Below are 18450 nucleotides of genomic sequence, written 5' to 3' on the forward strand. Positions count from 1 at the left end.
TAACTGACTCAAGTTGCTTTCTGTGTTGTGGGAACATTTCAGTCAACTTCATCTGCACATTAAAATAGTTTCACCCTCTTCAGCTGGTGGTTTGGTCCCCTCCCCCCTCCTTGGACACCTTTATTTTCAGGTGACAACAACATGTCACCTTTAAAATTATAACCTGGTTCGAACCCCACATGAAAAAGAAATGCAGATAGAAACAACCAACATAGAATGCAAACATTCGCATTGTGAACTATCTCATTCTTTGGTTTCTCACCCACCAGAGTAAATACTACGTATGTGGTTGTGGTGATTCTGTGTTGAAGAAAAGCATCATACAACTCAATTTAATTTTAATTGACTCATTTTTTAAAGGGTTAGTTCACCCAAAAATGAAAATTCTGTCATTAATTACTCACTCTCATGTCGTTCCACACCCGTAAGACCTTCGTTCATCTTCGGAACACAAATTAAGATATTTTTGATAAAATCTGATGGCTCAGTGAGGCTTGCATTGCCAGCAAGATAATTAACACTTTCAGTGCCCAGAAAGGTACTAAAGACATATTTAAAACAGTTCATGTGACTATAGTGGTTCAACCTTAATGTTATAAAGTGAAGAGAATACTTTTTGTATGCCAAAATATAAAATATTGACTTTATTCAACAATATCTAGTGATGGGCGATTTCAAAACACTGCTTCATGAAGCTTAACAAATCTTTTGTTTCAAAAATAGTGGTTCAGAGCGTGAATCAAACTGCCAAAGGCATCCAGTGCGTGAGGTATGCGCGCTCTGACGTAGTTTAAAGCGGCAAGCGGCAGAAGTGATCTCTTGCGCGTATACATCACTGTCGCTCATTGTTTACAAAGTGCACAAACATTGTAGGTACGACGCCTAATCAAAATGGTACTTACTTGCGCATATTCGGATTGTTCAAACTGACTTAAAACTAAAAGATTACGTTCTCTCGCACAAACTCATTCAGGAGTGGTGACTTTCTACATATTCCCAACTTCTGAGCCTGCTCGCCTGAAGTTATGGTTGATTGCTCTTTCGGCTGGATATCAACACACCCATTAACGTGCTAAAGTTGTTGAGGGCCTGCAGCGATCATTTTCCCCTGATGATTTTACATTCCCAGGAGAGGATCACGTATGACTTAAACCATCCACTAGTCTTGTTACTTAATTGATGTTTGCAACACTTTGAATGAATAATGTTGTTGATGGCTACTGCATTACAAATGCATTTGTCTTATGAAGAAAACTGACAAACATTCTATAGATTTTGAAAATTGACTGTTATCAACAGATTTAAAATTGTTTATTTGTCTGATTTAGAAAGTTTTATCTTGTATCTGACATTTTATAAGTTGATCTTATGTTATGAGAAATGTTATTTGCTAGTTTTGACTGAGTATGATTGTTTCAATCAATCAAGGTGTAGTTGTTTATGAAGTTTATGAAATTGAGATTTAGAGCATTTTGTTGTGCCTCTGAATGCATTGTTCTCTACCCTGACAAAATTTGACTATAAATTAAATTAATAACATCTTGTCTGTTTTATTTCAATTTTGTAGAATTACAAATGGATGGTAATGCTTAATATTGTTGTATGAACATTAATTAGCAGATAATGATAAATTTCAGTTACACTTAATGTGTTTTAATTGACAGGTTTGTGTTAAAATTACCTTACACAATTTGTGTGTTAAGATGGATCACATATCTACTGTGTTAAATTTGACACAACACGTGTAGTCCCTGAGCACACTCGGCACGTGTTAAAATTCTGCACAACGTGTCATTTTTAACACATCTCTTTTTGCAGCGCAGAGTAAGTATTACATATGCGGTTGCGGTGATTCTGTGTTACAGATTATTGTGTTATGTCCTGTGTGCCGAAAAGCATACAGCTCAATTTAATTTTAATTGATTCATTTCTTAAGGGTTAATTCACCAAAAATGAAAATTCTGTCATTTATTTCTCACCCTCATGTTGTTCCACACCCGTAAGACCTTCGTTCATCTTCTGAACACAAGTTAAGATATTTTTGATGAACTCCGAAGGCTCAGTGAGGCCTGCATTGCCAGCAAGACAGTTAACACTTTCAGATGCCCAGAAAGCTACTAAAGACATATTTAAAACAGCTCATGTGAACTAACCCTTTAAGATATTGGCCAAAATGTGCGACCCACAAAAAACACTTGAAGAAAAAATGAGTTGGATAGACAGAGCGCAGTACTGAGAGTTGGTGTACTCTGCTGGCTCTATTTGAGCTGAATAGTTGCCAGAGGCTTCAATGGTAATTTCACAAATATTTCATGATATTTGTAGGCTATTTTTAATATGCATCATCTGTTATTGGATAGTCATTACTGAAGGGCTTTTGACAGCCTGTCTGAAAATACCCATGAGCAAAGATGAGAGATGTCGCACTTTTGGGGAATTCTTCTCAAGCTGTCAAAGTGCCACTGCTTTCTCCAGGTGTTACAGACCACCTTAGTTTAAAAAAAAAAAATCTATAGAAAAAAATGGCGTATTCAGAAATATGTCTGTTTTCTGAATGTATTTGTCTTGTTTTATTCACAGCATTATCATTTGATGAATTGGCATCCAAGGAGAGGAGTTTTTTTTTATTGTTTACACATTGTAGGGGAATTACAGTTGAACTCAATAGAGAGATCAATATGCTCACTGAAGACCAGTCAAAGTTGAAGTTCAGTCAGCTGACAGAGAGTAACTGAAGACAAAGTTCCCCACACTTCCATAGAAAACGAGTAAGAGGATCCAGCCTCGAAGATACAGAAACACTTATAGTCATATGGATAATCAGGTGATGTCATCTCTTTGGTTAACAGTTCAGACATTTCTAGCAGCATCCGAACAAGGTATTCTGTTCTTTATGCAAATGAGGTTTTTTAAAGACATTATCTTTGACACACTTTGTTCTATGTATGTAAGAAAGGTCAGTCATAAATTCTGGAAGGACTCTTCTCACCTGGGACGCTGCTGAATTCACCTGGAGACTATTCTTTGGTCACATGCCTCTCATAATAATAAACAACCCCTGCAAGCACAATTACATAAAACATAGTTGATATCTTTTCCCTTCCAGGCTGAGTTTGACAGATACAAGTCCTTAACACTTGGCCAGAAGGATTTTGAGCCATTCTTCTTCCAGAACCATGGCCAGGTCACTTTGTGATGCTGGTGGAGGAAAACATTTCTGACTTGCTCCTCCAAAATAGTGGCTGAAAAATATTTAGATCTGGTGACTGTGCAGGCCATTAGAGACGTTCAACTACACTTTCATGTTCATCAAACCATTCTGTCACAAGTCTTGCAGTGTGTATTGGTGCGTTTTAATGCTGATTCATGGCGCCCCCTTCAGGGTACAATGTTTGAACCATTAGGTGCTCATGGTCCTCCAGAAATGGTGTTTTATTAGAGGATTAGTTCACTTTAAAATGAAAATTATCCCACGATTTTTTCACCCTCAAGCCATCCTAGGTGTATATGACTTTCTTCTTTCAGATAAATACAATTATAGTTATATTGATAAATATCCGGATGCTCCCAAGCTTTATAATGGCAGTGAACGGAAACCGTTTGAAGCTCAAAAAAAACTGCTTCCATCCATCATAAACGTACTCCACATGGCTCCAGGTGGTTAATAAAGGCCCTTCTGAAGCAAAGCAATGCATTTGTGTAAGACAAATATCCATACTTAACATGTTTTGAATGAAAAAATAACTCGTTTCTGCCAGACCGCCTTCCATATTCAACTTACGAAAAAAGTGTAACTGACGTTCCGTAACTTGAAGCATTGAAGCGAGAGTTTTACATTTTATTTGTAAGTTGAATATGGAAGGCGGTCTGGCAAAAGCTAATTATTTTACTTTATAACATGTTAAATATGGATATTTTTCTTACACAAACTCATCGCTTCGCTTCAAAAGGCCTTTATTAACCCCCCTGGAGCCGTGTGGAGTACATTTATGATGGATGGATGCAGTTTCTCGAGCTTCAAACAGGTGGAATCTGTGCAGTGCCATTATAAAGCTTGAGAGCATCAGAGTGATTATTAAAGGTGCCCTCGAATGAAAAATTGAATTTATCTTGGCATAGTTAAATAACAACAGTTCAGTACATGGAAATGACATACAGTGAGTCTCAAACTCCATTGTTTCCTCCTTCTTATATAAATCTCATTTGTTTAAAAGACCTCCGAAGAACAGGCGAATCTCAACATAACACCGACTGTTACGTAACAGTCGGGGTGTACGCCCCCAATATTTGCATATGCCAGCCCATGTTCCCAACATTATGAAAGGCATTAGACAAAGGCAGCCAGTAACGTCTGGATGTGCACAACCAAATCATCAGACTAGGTAAGCAAGCAAGAACAATAGCGAAAAATGGCAGATGGAGCAATAATAACTGACATGATCCATGATAACATGATATTTTTAGTGATATTTGTAAACTGTCTTTCTAAATGTTTTGTTAGCATGTTGCTAATGTACTGTTAAATGTGGTTAAAGTTACCATCGTTTCTTACTGTATTCACGGAGACAAGAGAGCCGTCGCTATTTTCATTATTAAACACTTGCAGTCTGTATAATGCATAAACACAACTTCATTCTTTATTAATCTCTCCAACAGTGTAGCATTACCCGTTAGCCACGGAGCACTATCAAACTCATTCAAAATCAGAAGTAAACAATATAACAGTATACAATACTCACATAATCCGACGCATGCATGCCGAACACTTTGTAAAGATCCATTTTGAGGGTCATTTAAGCTGTGTAAACTTTGTTAAGGCACTGTTTAAGGCAAGCGCGAGCTCTGTGGGCGGAGAGCACGGGATTTAAAGGGGCCGCAGCATAAAATCGGCGCGTTTATAATGATGCCCCAAAATAGGCAGTTAAAAAAATTAATAAAATAAAATCTACGGGGTATTTTGAGTTGAAACTTCACAGACACATTCAGGGGACACCTTAGACTTATATTACATCTTTTAAAAACATAATCTAGGGCACCTTTAATGTAACTCAGATTGTGTTCGTCTGAAAGAAGAAAGTCATATACACCTATGATGGCTTGAGAGTGAGTAAATCATGGGGAATTTTCATTTTAAAGTGAACTAATCCTTTAACAATTTTTGGGAGGAGCACATTCAAATGATCTACCCAATCAGCATAAGAGGAGTCCTATAAATACGTAGACGACTCACCTATGTTCCTCAACAGCTTTTTCTGCATCCCTCCACCACCACGTCTCCTCACACATGCCTGGTTACTATCCTAACCAGAGATATGGGGGAGTACTCTGGGTTAGGGCCACATTCAGAGCTCGGAGCACGCCAAATACGCATACTCTTTTACTCTGTCTAATCATTAGTAAGTGTGAACTCGTGAATGGTTCGTTAGTCCTTGGCAGTGACGTGTCCATCAGTGGTGTAGTCCTAAAAAAATAAGTGGTGTACTATTACACTTATTATAAAAAAATACAAAAAAAAAAAATACAAAAACACAACAGTAAATGTATTTTATGTTGTTGTTCACTAGTAACATGTTTCATTAAAAACAAATAAATACAGTGCATTCTAAAATTGGTTGACATTTTTAATGCTTTACAGTTTGACTATTATTTAAACATGCTGCTTTGGAATTATATTCACTGTGAAAAGTGATATCTGAAATTAAAGTTTCATTGTATTCAAAAGGGTGTTAAAAAAGCCAATTATTCGAAATCTAATTTATTAACATTATAAAAATGTGGTCACAAACAAACAAAAACAGTAATCAGGCTGAATGAAAATTTAAACCACTCTCTGTCAGTAGGTGGTGCTTATGGAGCAGCAGAAATCGAGCTGTTTCCCTGGTAACCTCTGTAAACTCAGTTTTATATTATTTACGACTATGTAAGCTTATCAGTTTGACAGAATTTTCTACTTCATTGTGTTATAAGAAGTCAAACTATCATTTTCCATTATCAAAGCATTTGTTATGAAAAATAGCAACCTACACATATAGAAACAACAGAAGATGTCACAGGTGTAATATAGCCTAAATCTAGTGAATTCCCTTAAAGGTCCCGTTTTTCGTGTTTTTTTTTAAGCTTTGATTGTGTTTATAGTGTGCAATATAACATGTGTTCATGTTTCGCGTGTAAAAAAACACAGTATTTTTTTTTACATAATTTACTGTCATAAAAACGGGCTGATGACTTCCTTGTTCTATTAAGTCCCTCCTTCAGAAATACGTAACGAGTTCTGATTGTGCCAGCGGTTCCTGTGTTGTGATTCGACAGCAGCTTAGCGAACCTTGCCTGGAAAGGTCACGCCTCTTACCATAACGTGGAGATGCACGCGCTCAGTGTTACTGTAAACATGTCTTTAATTTTACCCTATCAATTTGAGCCGGAATCAGACCCGGTGATTGGACTGCGGGATGAAAATAACAGCGTTTCGACGACATGGCGACAAACACACTCTACAAACGCAACTCTTGTGTATTCCTGTGGGCGGAGGTTAGTCAAAAAACTGTTTTAGTGACGTCATTAAAGAAGGAAGTAGAGGGATGTAGTCAAAACTGGCCGTTCGATGTAGGCGACTTCTGTTAAATAAAATATCTCGCTTGGCATTGAACTTTGAGCTTTAAAATTTTACAGATTTTATTTATACTCTAACAACAACATTACACACTAACTAAAGTTTGAAACATGGGATCACGAAGAACGGGACCTTTAATAGGTTATAAATTATACAAGTTATCCAAATTTACCATAATTACTACAATAAAACTATATAAATTCTAGTAAGGGTGGGTCATGAATAGTTTAAAAAGCTCCCTAATAATTGTTGGCGCAAGATTTCTTGTCCTCTTTTCAGTCTTTTGTTCATTTTGTCCATCAGTCTAGATCACGTTTGACTTTCTCTATAGCGTTTCAAAGTGTTTAACTCTCAATAGAACTCGTGGAAATCTTATCACACTTTTGGAGCTTAATAAGATTCAGAGTAGCAGCCTAGTATGTTTCACTTTTGATTCGCGCACTAATGCATTAAATAAACAAGGCTTCATTTGCGCTGATGGTCTTTTCAGTTTGTACGGGATCTTAGCGCTTATAAAAGCTCTGAACTCATAGGCTATATAATTAATTAGTAGTCTTATATCCTCACCACCATATTTCTCACGCCGTGACCGCTGCAGTGAGAGAAGTGCGCTCAATGCACCGCTCAAAACACCGAGCGGCTTTGATCGGAGATCTCTCACTGCAGCGCGAACACGCACTGTGAAGCCTGGTTTTTAGCCGATGATGAGCGGGAAAAGGTAGAATGACAGAAGTGCTCATGCACCAATTACAACAAAGAATCGCGAGTTTACACAACAGCATTGGACACACAGTTAAAGGAGAAGCTAACAGGACATTATTTTATGGACTTTCGAAGCAAAAAACAAGTGGGTATACGCAAATACTGATCCTTAGAAGTCGTAATACGCAAACAGCCCTGAGCAAAAAGTAAGCATGCGGCGTATGCGTGCGTATCGCCCCGACTACACCACTGGTGTCCATCAAGCACAGTAGGGAATGCCATGAAATCACAGACCAAATCACTGATCCCCCACTGTGCTTCACTCTGGGCACACAACAGTCCGGGTGTTAAGCCTCTTTGGGAATTCTCCATACTATAACTCCCACAGATATGAGAAAGACAGTGACGGTGGACTCATCAGAGAACAATACATGTTTCACATTGTCCACAGCCCAGGATTTACACTGTTGGAACCACTGAAACTGACATTTGGCCTACATGGTGGTATGCCAACATTACCCTGGATACCTTAACTTTCGATACACCATAAAGACTTGCTGTTCTGGTCACAGATGTACCAGCGAAACACGCACCAACAATTTGTCCTCTCTCTTTTATTGCTCTGCTAATTCAGCCTTCACATTCTGCTCTTCGTGATTGAATGTAAAATCATTGAAGGTTATCCACCAGTTTGCGCATATATAGGCATGAAACCTCCAACACATTGGCCAGTGTTTCTGTTTCGTTGTCCAACCCCTGTAGTGACCAATGGTGCTATAAACCCTAATACACATGCTAAGTATGCATACGTGTTAGTGGATACATATAGTGTGATCTTCATGACCTTAGACACACTTGTCTTTATATTACAGCTATCATGAGAAGAGCAGAAAAAATGAATAAGAATAAACTACAATATAAAACTCTTGATTCATTTGGTTGTATGAGCAAATTAATCAATTACACAACAAGCACATATTTGTTCTCTGGAAGCCGGTCAGACTCTCAGTCACCTCTCAGATACCAAATACAGACTTTTCCTTTAGCATAAATACAAGAGTAGATACAGTTTTAGGAAAACTATGATTTCCAATTCATCATATAATACAAGAAGAGGGATTGTAAATCCACCCCCTTCAACACCTAGTCAGGTGGTAGTGCTTTACTGCTTAATGTTAGGTTAATAATGTAAAATATTATTCCAGAATACATATGTACTAAAGAGTTACTAAGCCTTTTCTCCTTTGAGATCTTGCATGGTACTTAACCCCAGGCAAGTTCAACAAGACATATCTGGAAAAGATTCATGGGCAAAGTTGTAAATGTCATATAAATAAAAATGACATGGCCATGCTGATTGGCTGATGGTACCTCAAGAACTTTTACTAGTGACTATCCTGAGCTGTAACATTAAAGGCAGCAGACAAGGAAAAATATAAATCCAACAATGTGTACGAAAACTGTACGAAAAAGAGGGGTAAATCTGTTACACCTGAATGAAACATATGTTTATAAGTGTTTCTTGATTTTTTTTTAAACTAACGGGGCTAACAGGGTTATGCTAATGAGACAAACCTTAAAACCAACAAGACAAACCAACAAGCCATACTAGATGTATATGACTATTTTCTTTCAGACGAACACAATCAGAGATATATTTAAAAATACACTGTCCTTCAAGGTTTATAATAGTTGTGAAGGGGTGCCATGTTTTTAAGTCAAAAATAATGCATCCATCCATTAAAAAAAAGTAATCCATACGACTAAATAAAGGCCTTCTGAAGCGAAGCGATGAGTTTTTGTAAGAAAAATATCCATATTTAAAACTTTATAAATTCAAATAACTTGCTTCCGGCGGACGACTGTATGCAGAATGTGCAAGTCAATCTGTGGCGGAAGAGTATCCTTTGACCTGACGCAGGTCAATGGATATTTTTCTTACAAAAAAGCATCGCTTCACTTCAGAAGGCCTTTATTAACCCCCTGGAGTCATATGGATTACTTTTTTTTATGGATGGATGCATTATTTTTGACTTCAAAACGCGACCCCCCATTCACAACCGTTATAAACCTTGGAGGACTAAATATATTTTAACCCCTTGAAAGAAGACCTTTTTATAATGTAACACTCTATGTTGTAGTTCCTACAAGTAGCCACCAGAGCGCGCTATTGCATAAAATAATCAGTTGAGCACATTGGGATGCAGTTCTAAACTTGAGAAGCAGGTGTCGCCGCCCTTCTGAAAACAGCAAAATTTGAGAGGAAGAGACAACAGGAAACAATAAAATGTGGAGGTGGAGGAAGTGCGTCGAGGAACACTTGGGAATAATATGGGAAGGACACAGTCACCTCTAAACCTACAGGAGCTTCCTGAGCCTAAGATTCATATTCTAAGCAATGTGACAAATTTTTAAGCCTCCTTAAATCTTAAGACCAGAAAACAACAATTATATGGACAAAAAATTGTATTGGTTTATAAATAACTAAAGGTCATCTGAGGACAGCCTTTCTGCCACAGTCTGTGTGAACAGAATCAACACCAAGATCTCAGATGTTGTTTTATTAATAGACTGATTCATTAGGTTTCCCCAGAGGTAGATGTGTAAACTGGCCAGCATTAGAGAGGATAACCCTGCAACGGCGTATAGTTAGGAGAGAAGACATGCGGATTATGAAAAAGAACATGGCTTCAAAAGCAATGATTTCAGTTCGTTGCTATAGGAACTGTCCACAATCGGCTTGTTGTCTTGGTAACAAGGGCAGCAGTGAATTGAGTTCAGAGGCCTGCAGTCAGAAAGTTGGTTCTAGTATTGTAGCAGTTTGATTAAAGGAAAGTGTAAGTGGTGTTTGCGATACGTATGAGACTATAAAACAATTACATTTTTCTCAAGTTGGGTGTTGCATGTCATGGTCGTCTTAAGGCTAGTTCATCCTGCCACAACAAAAATGGTTGTTAGGTTTTGATGTGTTAGTGTTCACCCCTCGTGCAAAAAAGAAGTGAAAAGAGAGTATGCACTTAAGTACAATTTATATAATGTCAAATTAAAAAGTACATTTTAAATCAGTATGTTTTAATAATCTTTTGTTGTGTATTAAACAAGTACTTATTTTGATGTGTTGATACTACATTCTAAAGCACATGTAAAGTACTTGATTATAATTTTAACTATAGTGTGTTATTTGATATTACATTTTAAAGTCAATATATTTTAAATTGCAACTTCCTTTCAAAGGTGTAACAAGATACAAGTTTAGTTTGAAATTACATTGAAGTATTTTAGTTTACCATTAATGCTTGTCAGTACATCCGGCAGGACACTTTAACCATATTTCAAAGACAATAAAAGTAATTACATATAAAGATGTACATAAGTCCTATACTTGCATGGGTCAAATTAAGCACAGTTCAGTTAATTGCATTTAATATAAATTCAACTATAATACAGTTTAATTTAATTGTAAATAACATGCAGTTAAGTGTTCAAAACATTACATTGTATCAATATACATATAATTTTCATAATAAGTACTCCTTTTAAAAGTATGCACTTCTTTTTTTCACAAGGGCCTGTTCTGTTGGTTCAGTGTGGCGTATCCCAACATTCTTAATCCAACTGCATCTAAAGGGCAATTTAGAATGTTGGATCTTGGTGTTTGTTAAAAGCTTAGAAAATTCTGTCATTAATTACTCACTCACCCTCATGTCGTTCCACACCCGTAAGACCTTCATTCATCTTCAGAACACAAATTAAGATATTGTTCATGAAATCCAAGAGGTATGACTTGTCCATAGACAGCAATATAATCAACATTTTTAAGGTCCAGAAAGGTACTAAAGACATTGTTAAATCAGTCGACGTTACTGCAGTGGTAAATGTTATGAAGCAATGAGAATACTTTTTGTGTACAAAATCAAAACAAAAGGACTGTATTCAACATCTTCTCTTCTGTGTCATTCTCATACGTTGTTTTCATCCAGCGCCACCAGGTTCTACATCAAAACACCGACTTATTATTGGCCGGCTCCTGCGTCAGCATCACACGCATGTGTCGTGCTGCTCACGTGATCAGCTTCAGCCAATACTGAGCTGGCATTCAGACGTAAACATGGAAGCCTTCACTGTGCTTACTGCATCACCTGCGTAAGGATAATGACCGGGAAGAGAAAAGATTGTTGAATAAAGTTGTTATTTTTGTTTTGTTTTTGCGCACAAAAAGTATTCTCGTCGCTTCATAACATTAAGGTTGAACCTCTGCAGTCACGTCGACTGTTTTAACAATGTCTTTAGTACTTTCTGGACCTTGAAAGTGTTGATTATATTGCTGTCTATGGACGAGTCACATACCTCTCTCGGATTTCATCAAAAATATCTTAATTTGTGTTACGAAGATGAATGAAGGTCTTACAGGTTTGGAACGACATGAGGGTGAGTAATTAATGACAGAATTTTCTAAGCTTTTAACAAACACCAAGATCCAACATTCTAAATTGCCCTTTAGATGCAGTTGGATTAAGAATGTTGGGATACGCCACACTGAACCATGTGTTCCACCGGGTGTGGAATGAAATGAGGATGAGTAGCCTAATTAATGACCGAATTTTCATTTTGGGCTGAACTAACCCTTTAAGCTCTTTTGTTTAAGTTCATCTAAACTCTCTTCTCAATTAGAATATTAAATATTATGCGTGGGTTCAGAAAGAAAGCACAATGCACAGAAAAACAATCAAATCATCCGTGTGTTCTGTAGGTTACACTGGGGCTGTAACCTGGAAATCTGTCGTTTTCACTGGAAGGTCCAGTTTTAACATACGATAAGATACATAGATAGCCTGTGTATTTTCAAATAGAAAAAAAAAAACACATTTTCAAGCAGTTCTCTTTGTGATATTACAGGTAATCTTCATGAAAAGCTGCGCAGTTATGATGTATTGACAAATTTATGTGCGTCTGACAAGACGTGTCATTTGTCATTCCTGTCAGTCACGTGAGTGTACTCCACCGTACTTATAACACCTCATTTATGAGTCAGCTGTCTGTCAGCTTCAAGGGAAACAACTAGGAAACAACAGATAACTTGAAAATCAAGTCTTCATAACACCTTTCATGCACATTCAGCCGCGAGAAAGACACGTTTCAATGGTGCTGCAGTGTAATGAAACTCCAGTCACGTAGTAAAAAATCATGTGACACAACGTCATGCTGTATTCGTGCACAGAGGAGGCGCTTTGGGCATGTTTCAAGGTGCAACGTTAATATAACAGACAGAATATGATATTATTACATAGAAAGCGCTCATTAAATATTGTTTTCAGGGTAACCACGCCTTCGATAGTTTCTCATTAATTAATAAATCCTTATATAAAAATAATTTTTCAGAATTTCAGTTTAAAATAAACGTATAAGGTAGTATATATTCGCAGTTACACTGATATTTTTCCATGACCGTCGGTATTTCATTAAAAATGTAAATTTGACAAGATGCCAAGGTCAAACTCGTTCTCTGTCTTCTCCATCCCGTTCAATTTAACGTATATGCTGCATATACATGCTATAAGTACAAACAACGTGTCCAGACTCTGAACTCCGCTTTATCTAAACCGATTATCTCTTTAAAAGCACTTGTCTGTCACAACTCCATAGATGGATCTTCAGAGGAACAGCTGCGGGACCGTTACCAGATTCGTCGAAATGAGGCACGTGACGGCTCAGGCAGCGCATGATTGTGACGTCAAATACCGGAGCCTTCTCGCGCCTCTAAAATGAAGTGACCTTTCTCTTTCGCCCTGATACTGAAGCGGTCCGCCCGACCGGCACGAGCAGAATATCGCATCCCGCAAGGTGAAGAGCTTCCTCACACGGTTTAAAAGGTAACATTTTTAAAGGATCTGTTCGACGTGTTAACGATCACAGATGTGATATTTAGCCGAAATGGAGGATTTTGAAGCGGTTCTGGGGAAGGATGATGTGAGGTTGCGTAAGCTAACCGGTAATTCTCAAGAACAACTGTATGTCAAGATAGAAATATGTAAGGCTTTATAATAAAATAATTCGTTTTATTTTTAATTACAACAAGGAAAAGACTCGTTTTATGTAGTTGAGCAATAATAAATGTTCATTAATTCGTGGGACATTGTGTGCTTTTATAAGAGGCTAGCCAGATGTGGCTAGCTGCTAGCTTCCCCAACGTGGATCTAAAGCCGGTTTACGACTTTCGCTGTTTTCTTCAGAAATGTATCGCTTATTTGAGAGTATTTTGATTAGTTAAATATGGATTTTGTCATACAAACTCTAATCCGAATTCTTATTCATTTTAAGCGAGTTTTAAAAGGCTGATGCCGAACGAGCTATACATAAGTGATTAAGGCTTCTTTTAACAAATGCGATTTAAGGATGAACAACTTAATACCAAGATGTTTACAGATACGGATTTGCAGGGTTTGAATGTGAGGAAACTCATCTATTTGCCTAGAAATCACCATCAAATGCTTTGCATCTCCATGGGTGGGGAACTGACCTGTTTTAGAGCTTGTATTGGTTGATTTATGTCTTGGAACTGATCGTTTAAGCTTATAGATGCTCCATCCTTGAATGACCTTCTGATGATCTGTCCACTCAACCTTCAAATGCCTTTCTGCAGTGTTTTCACATCTCCTTTTCTTCTAGGTAAATATGGGTGACGTTGAAAAGGGAAAGAAGGTTTTCGTCCAGAAGTGCGCCCAGTGCCACACAGTTGAAAACGGAGGCAAGCACAAAGTCGGTCCAAATCTTTGGGGTCTTTTTGGTCGCAAGACTGGTCAGGCAGAGGGGTTTTCCTACACAGATGCCAACAAGAGCAAAGGTAAGGCTTCTTGATAAAAGTACAGCATGTGTCTTATGTTTCACAATGAGATTGAACGGTAATGTTTAACAAGTCTTTATGGTGCCTTGCTTTTCACAGGCATTGTCTGGGGTGAAGATACCTTGATGGAATATTTGGAGAACCCCAAGAAGTACATTCCAGGCACAAAGATGATCTTTGCTGGGATCAAGAAGAAGGGCGAGAGAGCAGACCTTATTGCATACTTAAAGTCAGCCACATCATAATACAGACGGAGAACGAGGAGGCGGCAATATTTAAATTAAATGTTTGTAGTTTGGATTCGAATGTCTTTAACAGTATCTATTCAGAAGGTGTGACAGATCAGGTGGCCAGGATTATTCATCATAACATGGCATGCTTCTAAAGCCAGTCCATTTTAGCAGTGAAGATGTCCATTTCTTTGTTTGTCCATGCAATAGTGAGAGTCAAGTTACTGCAGGTCCCTAGTGTTTCCACTGAGGGAATGAAATATGTGTCCCCTGGTTTCACAGGAGCTGTTGTACATTAAATTATTAAAATATACTGGTCCCTGTAAGTATTTGGATTGCATTGAGTTGACTGAACAAGCAGCATGCTTATTGGTAGTTGGTTGTAACGAATGGATTTCATCTGTCAAATAAAACAGTCAAAATGGTCCATTTGTTATTTTTATTTTTCTACGTTTTCATGGTCTTTTCATGCACTTTATTGCTGATGTTGTGCAGTTTAAAGTGAAAGCACACCAGTGTTTCTTTAGTATTTTTTTTTTTTTTTGAGTTTCAGTTCTCCGTGTGCTAAGCTGTAGTAGTCAGATGACTCTGCTGACACTGTTCTTAGGATATATAATGCATCAGGTGTTCTTTTACTACACTGAGAAATTTTAGGGCAAGTCCTAACAATGTCCTGGTAAAAATATGTGGCAAGTACATCAAGGTTTTCATGATGGTTTGCCTAGAAAATTGCACCACCTTCTAAGGAAGATTATCAAACAATCATAGTCATGGTTCAATATAAAGGGCGCTGCTCTTGATTGATGGCTAAAGGAAATTTGATGCTTTCAGATCAGGAAATTGGGCAGCAATGGCTCTGTTATAAGAGATAAATTCTAAAATTACTATTGAATAAAATTATTTTACTGCAATTTCAGTATCACTAAAGTGCACTTTGATTTAATTCTGATTAGGATACAAAAAGCTTTGTTTGGTATCCCCTGTTTTTCAGATACATCCAAATTGTAGATATAAATCTAGAATAACTGTAACTGAAGAAGTAACTAACATTCATTAATGAAAGCAGATTTAATCTAATCTTTTAGCCTGTATTTGTTGGTCAATTGTCATATGTGACCTGGGTACTGAGTTCAGCAGTGTAGCTTCATGAGTAATTTAATCCCCTCACGTGAACCAGGAAAGACGTGTTATCAGTTTGGTGGATCACACAAATTAACAGCGTAGCAAACAGTCCTTATCAGCGCCAAGCTTTGACGACTCGATCATGAACATCATATGTAGATACGTGCAGTACGTCAGAAAGCAAAGTCCGAACAGAGAACCGAGTCCTCGCAGAAAAGTGAACAGCTGGTCAGATCCAGTCTGACCAACTACCTTACATTAATCCTACAAAAGGATCTGGTTCTGTGAACCTTCCTAATATAAAATATTTGGATCATATGTAATGTCAGAGGAAAGTAACAACCTTGTTTATATACAAATCTACCCTGACTCTAAAGTTTCAATGTCATTAGAAGTGTCATTTCACATGAAAATGTCGCCATCTAGAGGACACTGACAGCTACCCAACGCTATTTTGTAACACTTTTATAAAACGTAAAGGTTGCACAATCAACATGCATATTTGTCGAAGCACGTCATTCATGACTTTCATTCGTAAACTGAAAGAAAAAACTTTATATATGTTGTATTAATACAAGCTAAATGTTGTTTAAGTTAACATTTGATTGAAATACAATCCATTCCATTATTTGAGCATGTCAGTAAGCTATATCATTTTTGCTGATAGCACCAATTCGTCGTTAAGTCCTGTTTATTATAGTTAAGTCCTGTTTATTTAAAGCTATAAGACGAGAATATCGTGTTGATGCCTTTGACATAAATGGAGTAAGTAGCCTAGGGCCTACCATTGTGTGTGTGTGTGTGTGTGTGTCATGGAGAGGAACCTCTGTCACATGTATGTCGAAGATGTTACAGTGTCAACAAAAAACATTGTTTCACTTCTTATTTGATCTGTGTTTGACTTACGATCTATGACTGAACACAGGTGCTTGTAATGATGTAAGTGTAATAGACATATAATTGATATTTCGGTCCCACTTTATATTAGGTGTGAATGTAATTACATGCAGGTATTTTTAAAATATAAGTACAATGTAAAACATGTATGTACACAATAAGTGCACTGTATCAAATGCGGTTAATTTAAATCTACATATTAGTTAAAGGGTCATTTCACACAAAAATGAAAATTTCTGTCATTAATTACTCGCCCTCATGTCATTCCACACCTGTAAGACCTTCGTTCATCTTCAGAACACAAATTAAGCTATTTTTGATGAAATCCGAGAGGTATGTGACCAGTGGTGTAATGTAACTAAGTAATAATACTTCGTTACAGTACTAAAGTATTTTTTGGGAGAATCTGTACTTTACTTGAGTTTTTATATTTCTGTCAACTTACTCCACTACATTTCCTAAATAAAATGTATTTTACTCCGATACATTTTCCCAAAGCATTTTCGTTACTTACTACAAAATAAAGTCGGAAGAACACAGACTGCAAGCAAGCATGCGCAAACAAGTGCTCGCACAACTGCGGTTGGTTTCATTTTCCGGGTTGCGTCCATTGCTGGAGCAGCTGAGAAGAGTGCGCTGTCATTATAGGCTACAGTATGAGAGCGACCTCTAGAGGCGAAATAAAAACGATCACTGATACCTCGTAGAGTTTGTTTTGACACATGATGTGAGGCTGCGCGCTGCACAGAGCAGGATACTTCAAAAACGTATTTAAAACATACAACAAAACGGTATGTTATACAGTGTACACTACAGTACATGTTTTCATATGATTATAAAGTAATTAGTTTGTTGAGTAGATGCTGCATTAGTGAAGAACAGCAGTATGTTTGCTGTCAAGGCTGAGAGGACGCTAACATTAGTAGTACCTCGAGCGGTAAAACAATGTGACAAAAACACCAACTGTTTAATGTCACGATTGTTACCATTCATTTGCATTAGTTTATCCATTTGTTTGCTGTTGTGCATTCATTATCCAGCTAAGTTGCATATTTAAACTGTATCCTCATCATGCAGCGACAGAAACATAAATCAGAAATGTATTCGATTTCAGTTCTTTTTTTATCTGCACTGAAACACTAATTTTGATTAGATAATCATCAAGTTTTCTAAAATAGACACAAGTAATGTGTGAAAGTATACATATAATAGACCCATGCTATGCCTTTGTGTGTTAAAGATGGTAATTTTTAAGCATGACTGTTTCAATTTATATGAAATGGTAACACTTTACAATAAGAGTCCGTTTGTAACATTAAAGGATTAGTCCACTTTTAAATAAACTTTTCCTGATAATTTACTCACCCCCATGTCATCCAAGGTGTCCATGTCTTTCTTTATTCAGTCGAAAAGAAATTAAAGTTTTTGATGAAAACATTCCAGGATTATTCTCCATATAGTGGACTTCAATGGGCACCAAACAGTTGAAAGTCAAAATTAGTTTCACTGCAGCTTCAAATTGTTCTACACGATCCCAGATGAGAAATAAGGGTCTTATCTAGTGAAACCATCGCTCATTTTCTGAAAAAAATTGAAAATTATATAGGTTTTAACCATAAATGCTCATCTTGAACTAGCTCTCTTCTTCTTCTCTATTAGAAATCCGGTGGTGTAGACTCTGCTAAGCGTATTACTGCCCTCCACAGGTGAATGTTTGAACTAATTGTTATATACTATTAAACTAGCATATTGCATATAAAAATTAGTTCAAATTTTGACCTGTGGAGGGCAGTAATACACTTAGCAGCATCTACACCACCGGATTTCTAATAGAGAAGAAGAAGAGAGCTAGTTCAAGATGAGCATTTATGGTTAAAACTTATATAATTTTCAATTTTTTTCAGAAAATGAGCGATGGTTTCACTAGATAAGACCCTTATTTCTCATCTGGGATCGTGTAGAACAATTTGAAGCTGCAGTGAACCTAATTTTGACTTTCAACTGTTTGGTGCCCATTGAAGTCCACTATATGGAAAAAAATCCTGGAA

General features: G+C 37.1%; 1 protein-coding gene across 1 annotated transcript; it reads left to right on the forward strand.

The window, feature by feature from the left end:
* The first annotated feature begins 13028 nt into the window (after positions 1–13028).
* LOC125274371 (cytochrome c) lies at positions 13029–14808 on the forward strand. The gene is made up of 3 exons (XM_048200715.1): positions 13029–13182; positions 13979–14153; positions 14253–14808. Exons 2-3 carry the CDS (start codon positions 13985–13987, stop codon positions 14396–14398), a joined length of 315 nt encoding a protein of 104 aa, XP_048056672.1. The 5' UTR covers positions 13029–13182; positions 13979–13984; the 3' UTR covers positions 14399–14808.
* The last annotated feature ends 3642 nt before the right edge of the window (positions 14809–18450 follow it).

The sequence above is a fragment of the Megalobrama amblycephala genome, linkage group LG8 (genome assembly GCF_018812025.1).
Source record: "Megalobrama amblycephala isolate DHTTF-2021 linkage group LG8, ASM1881202v1, whole genome shotgun sequence".
NCBI lineage: Eukaryota > Metazoa > Chordata > Actinopteri > Cypriniformes > Xenocyprididae > Megalobrama > Megalobrama amblycephala.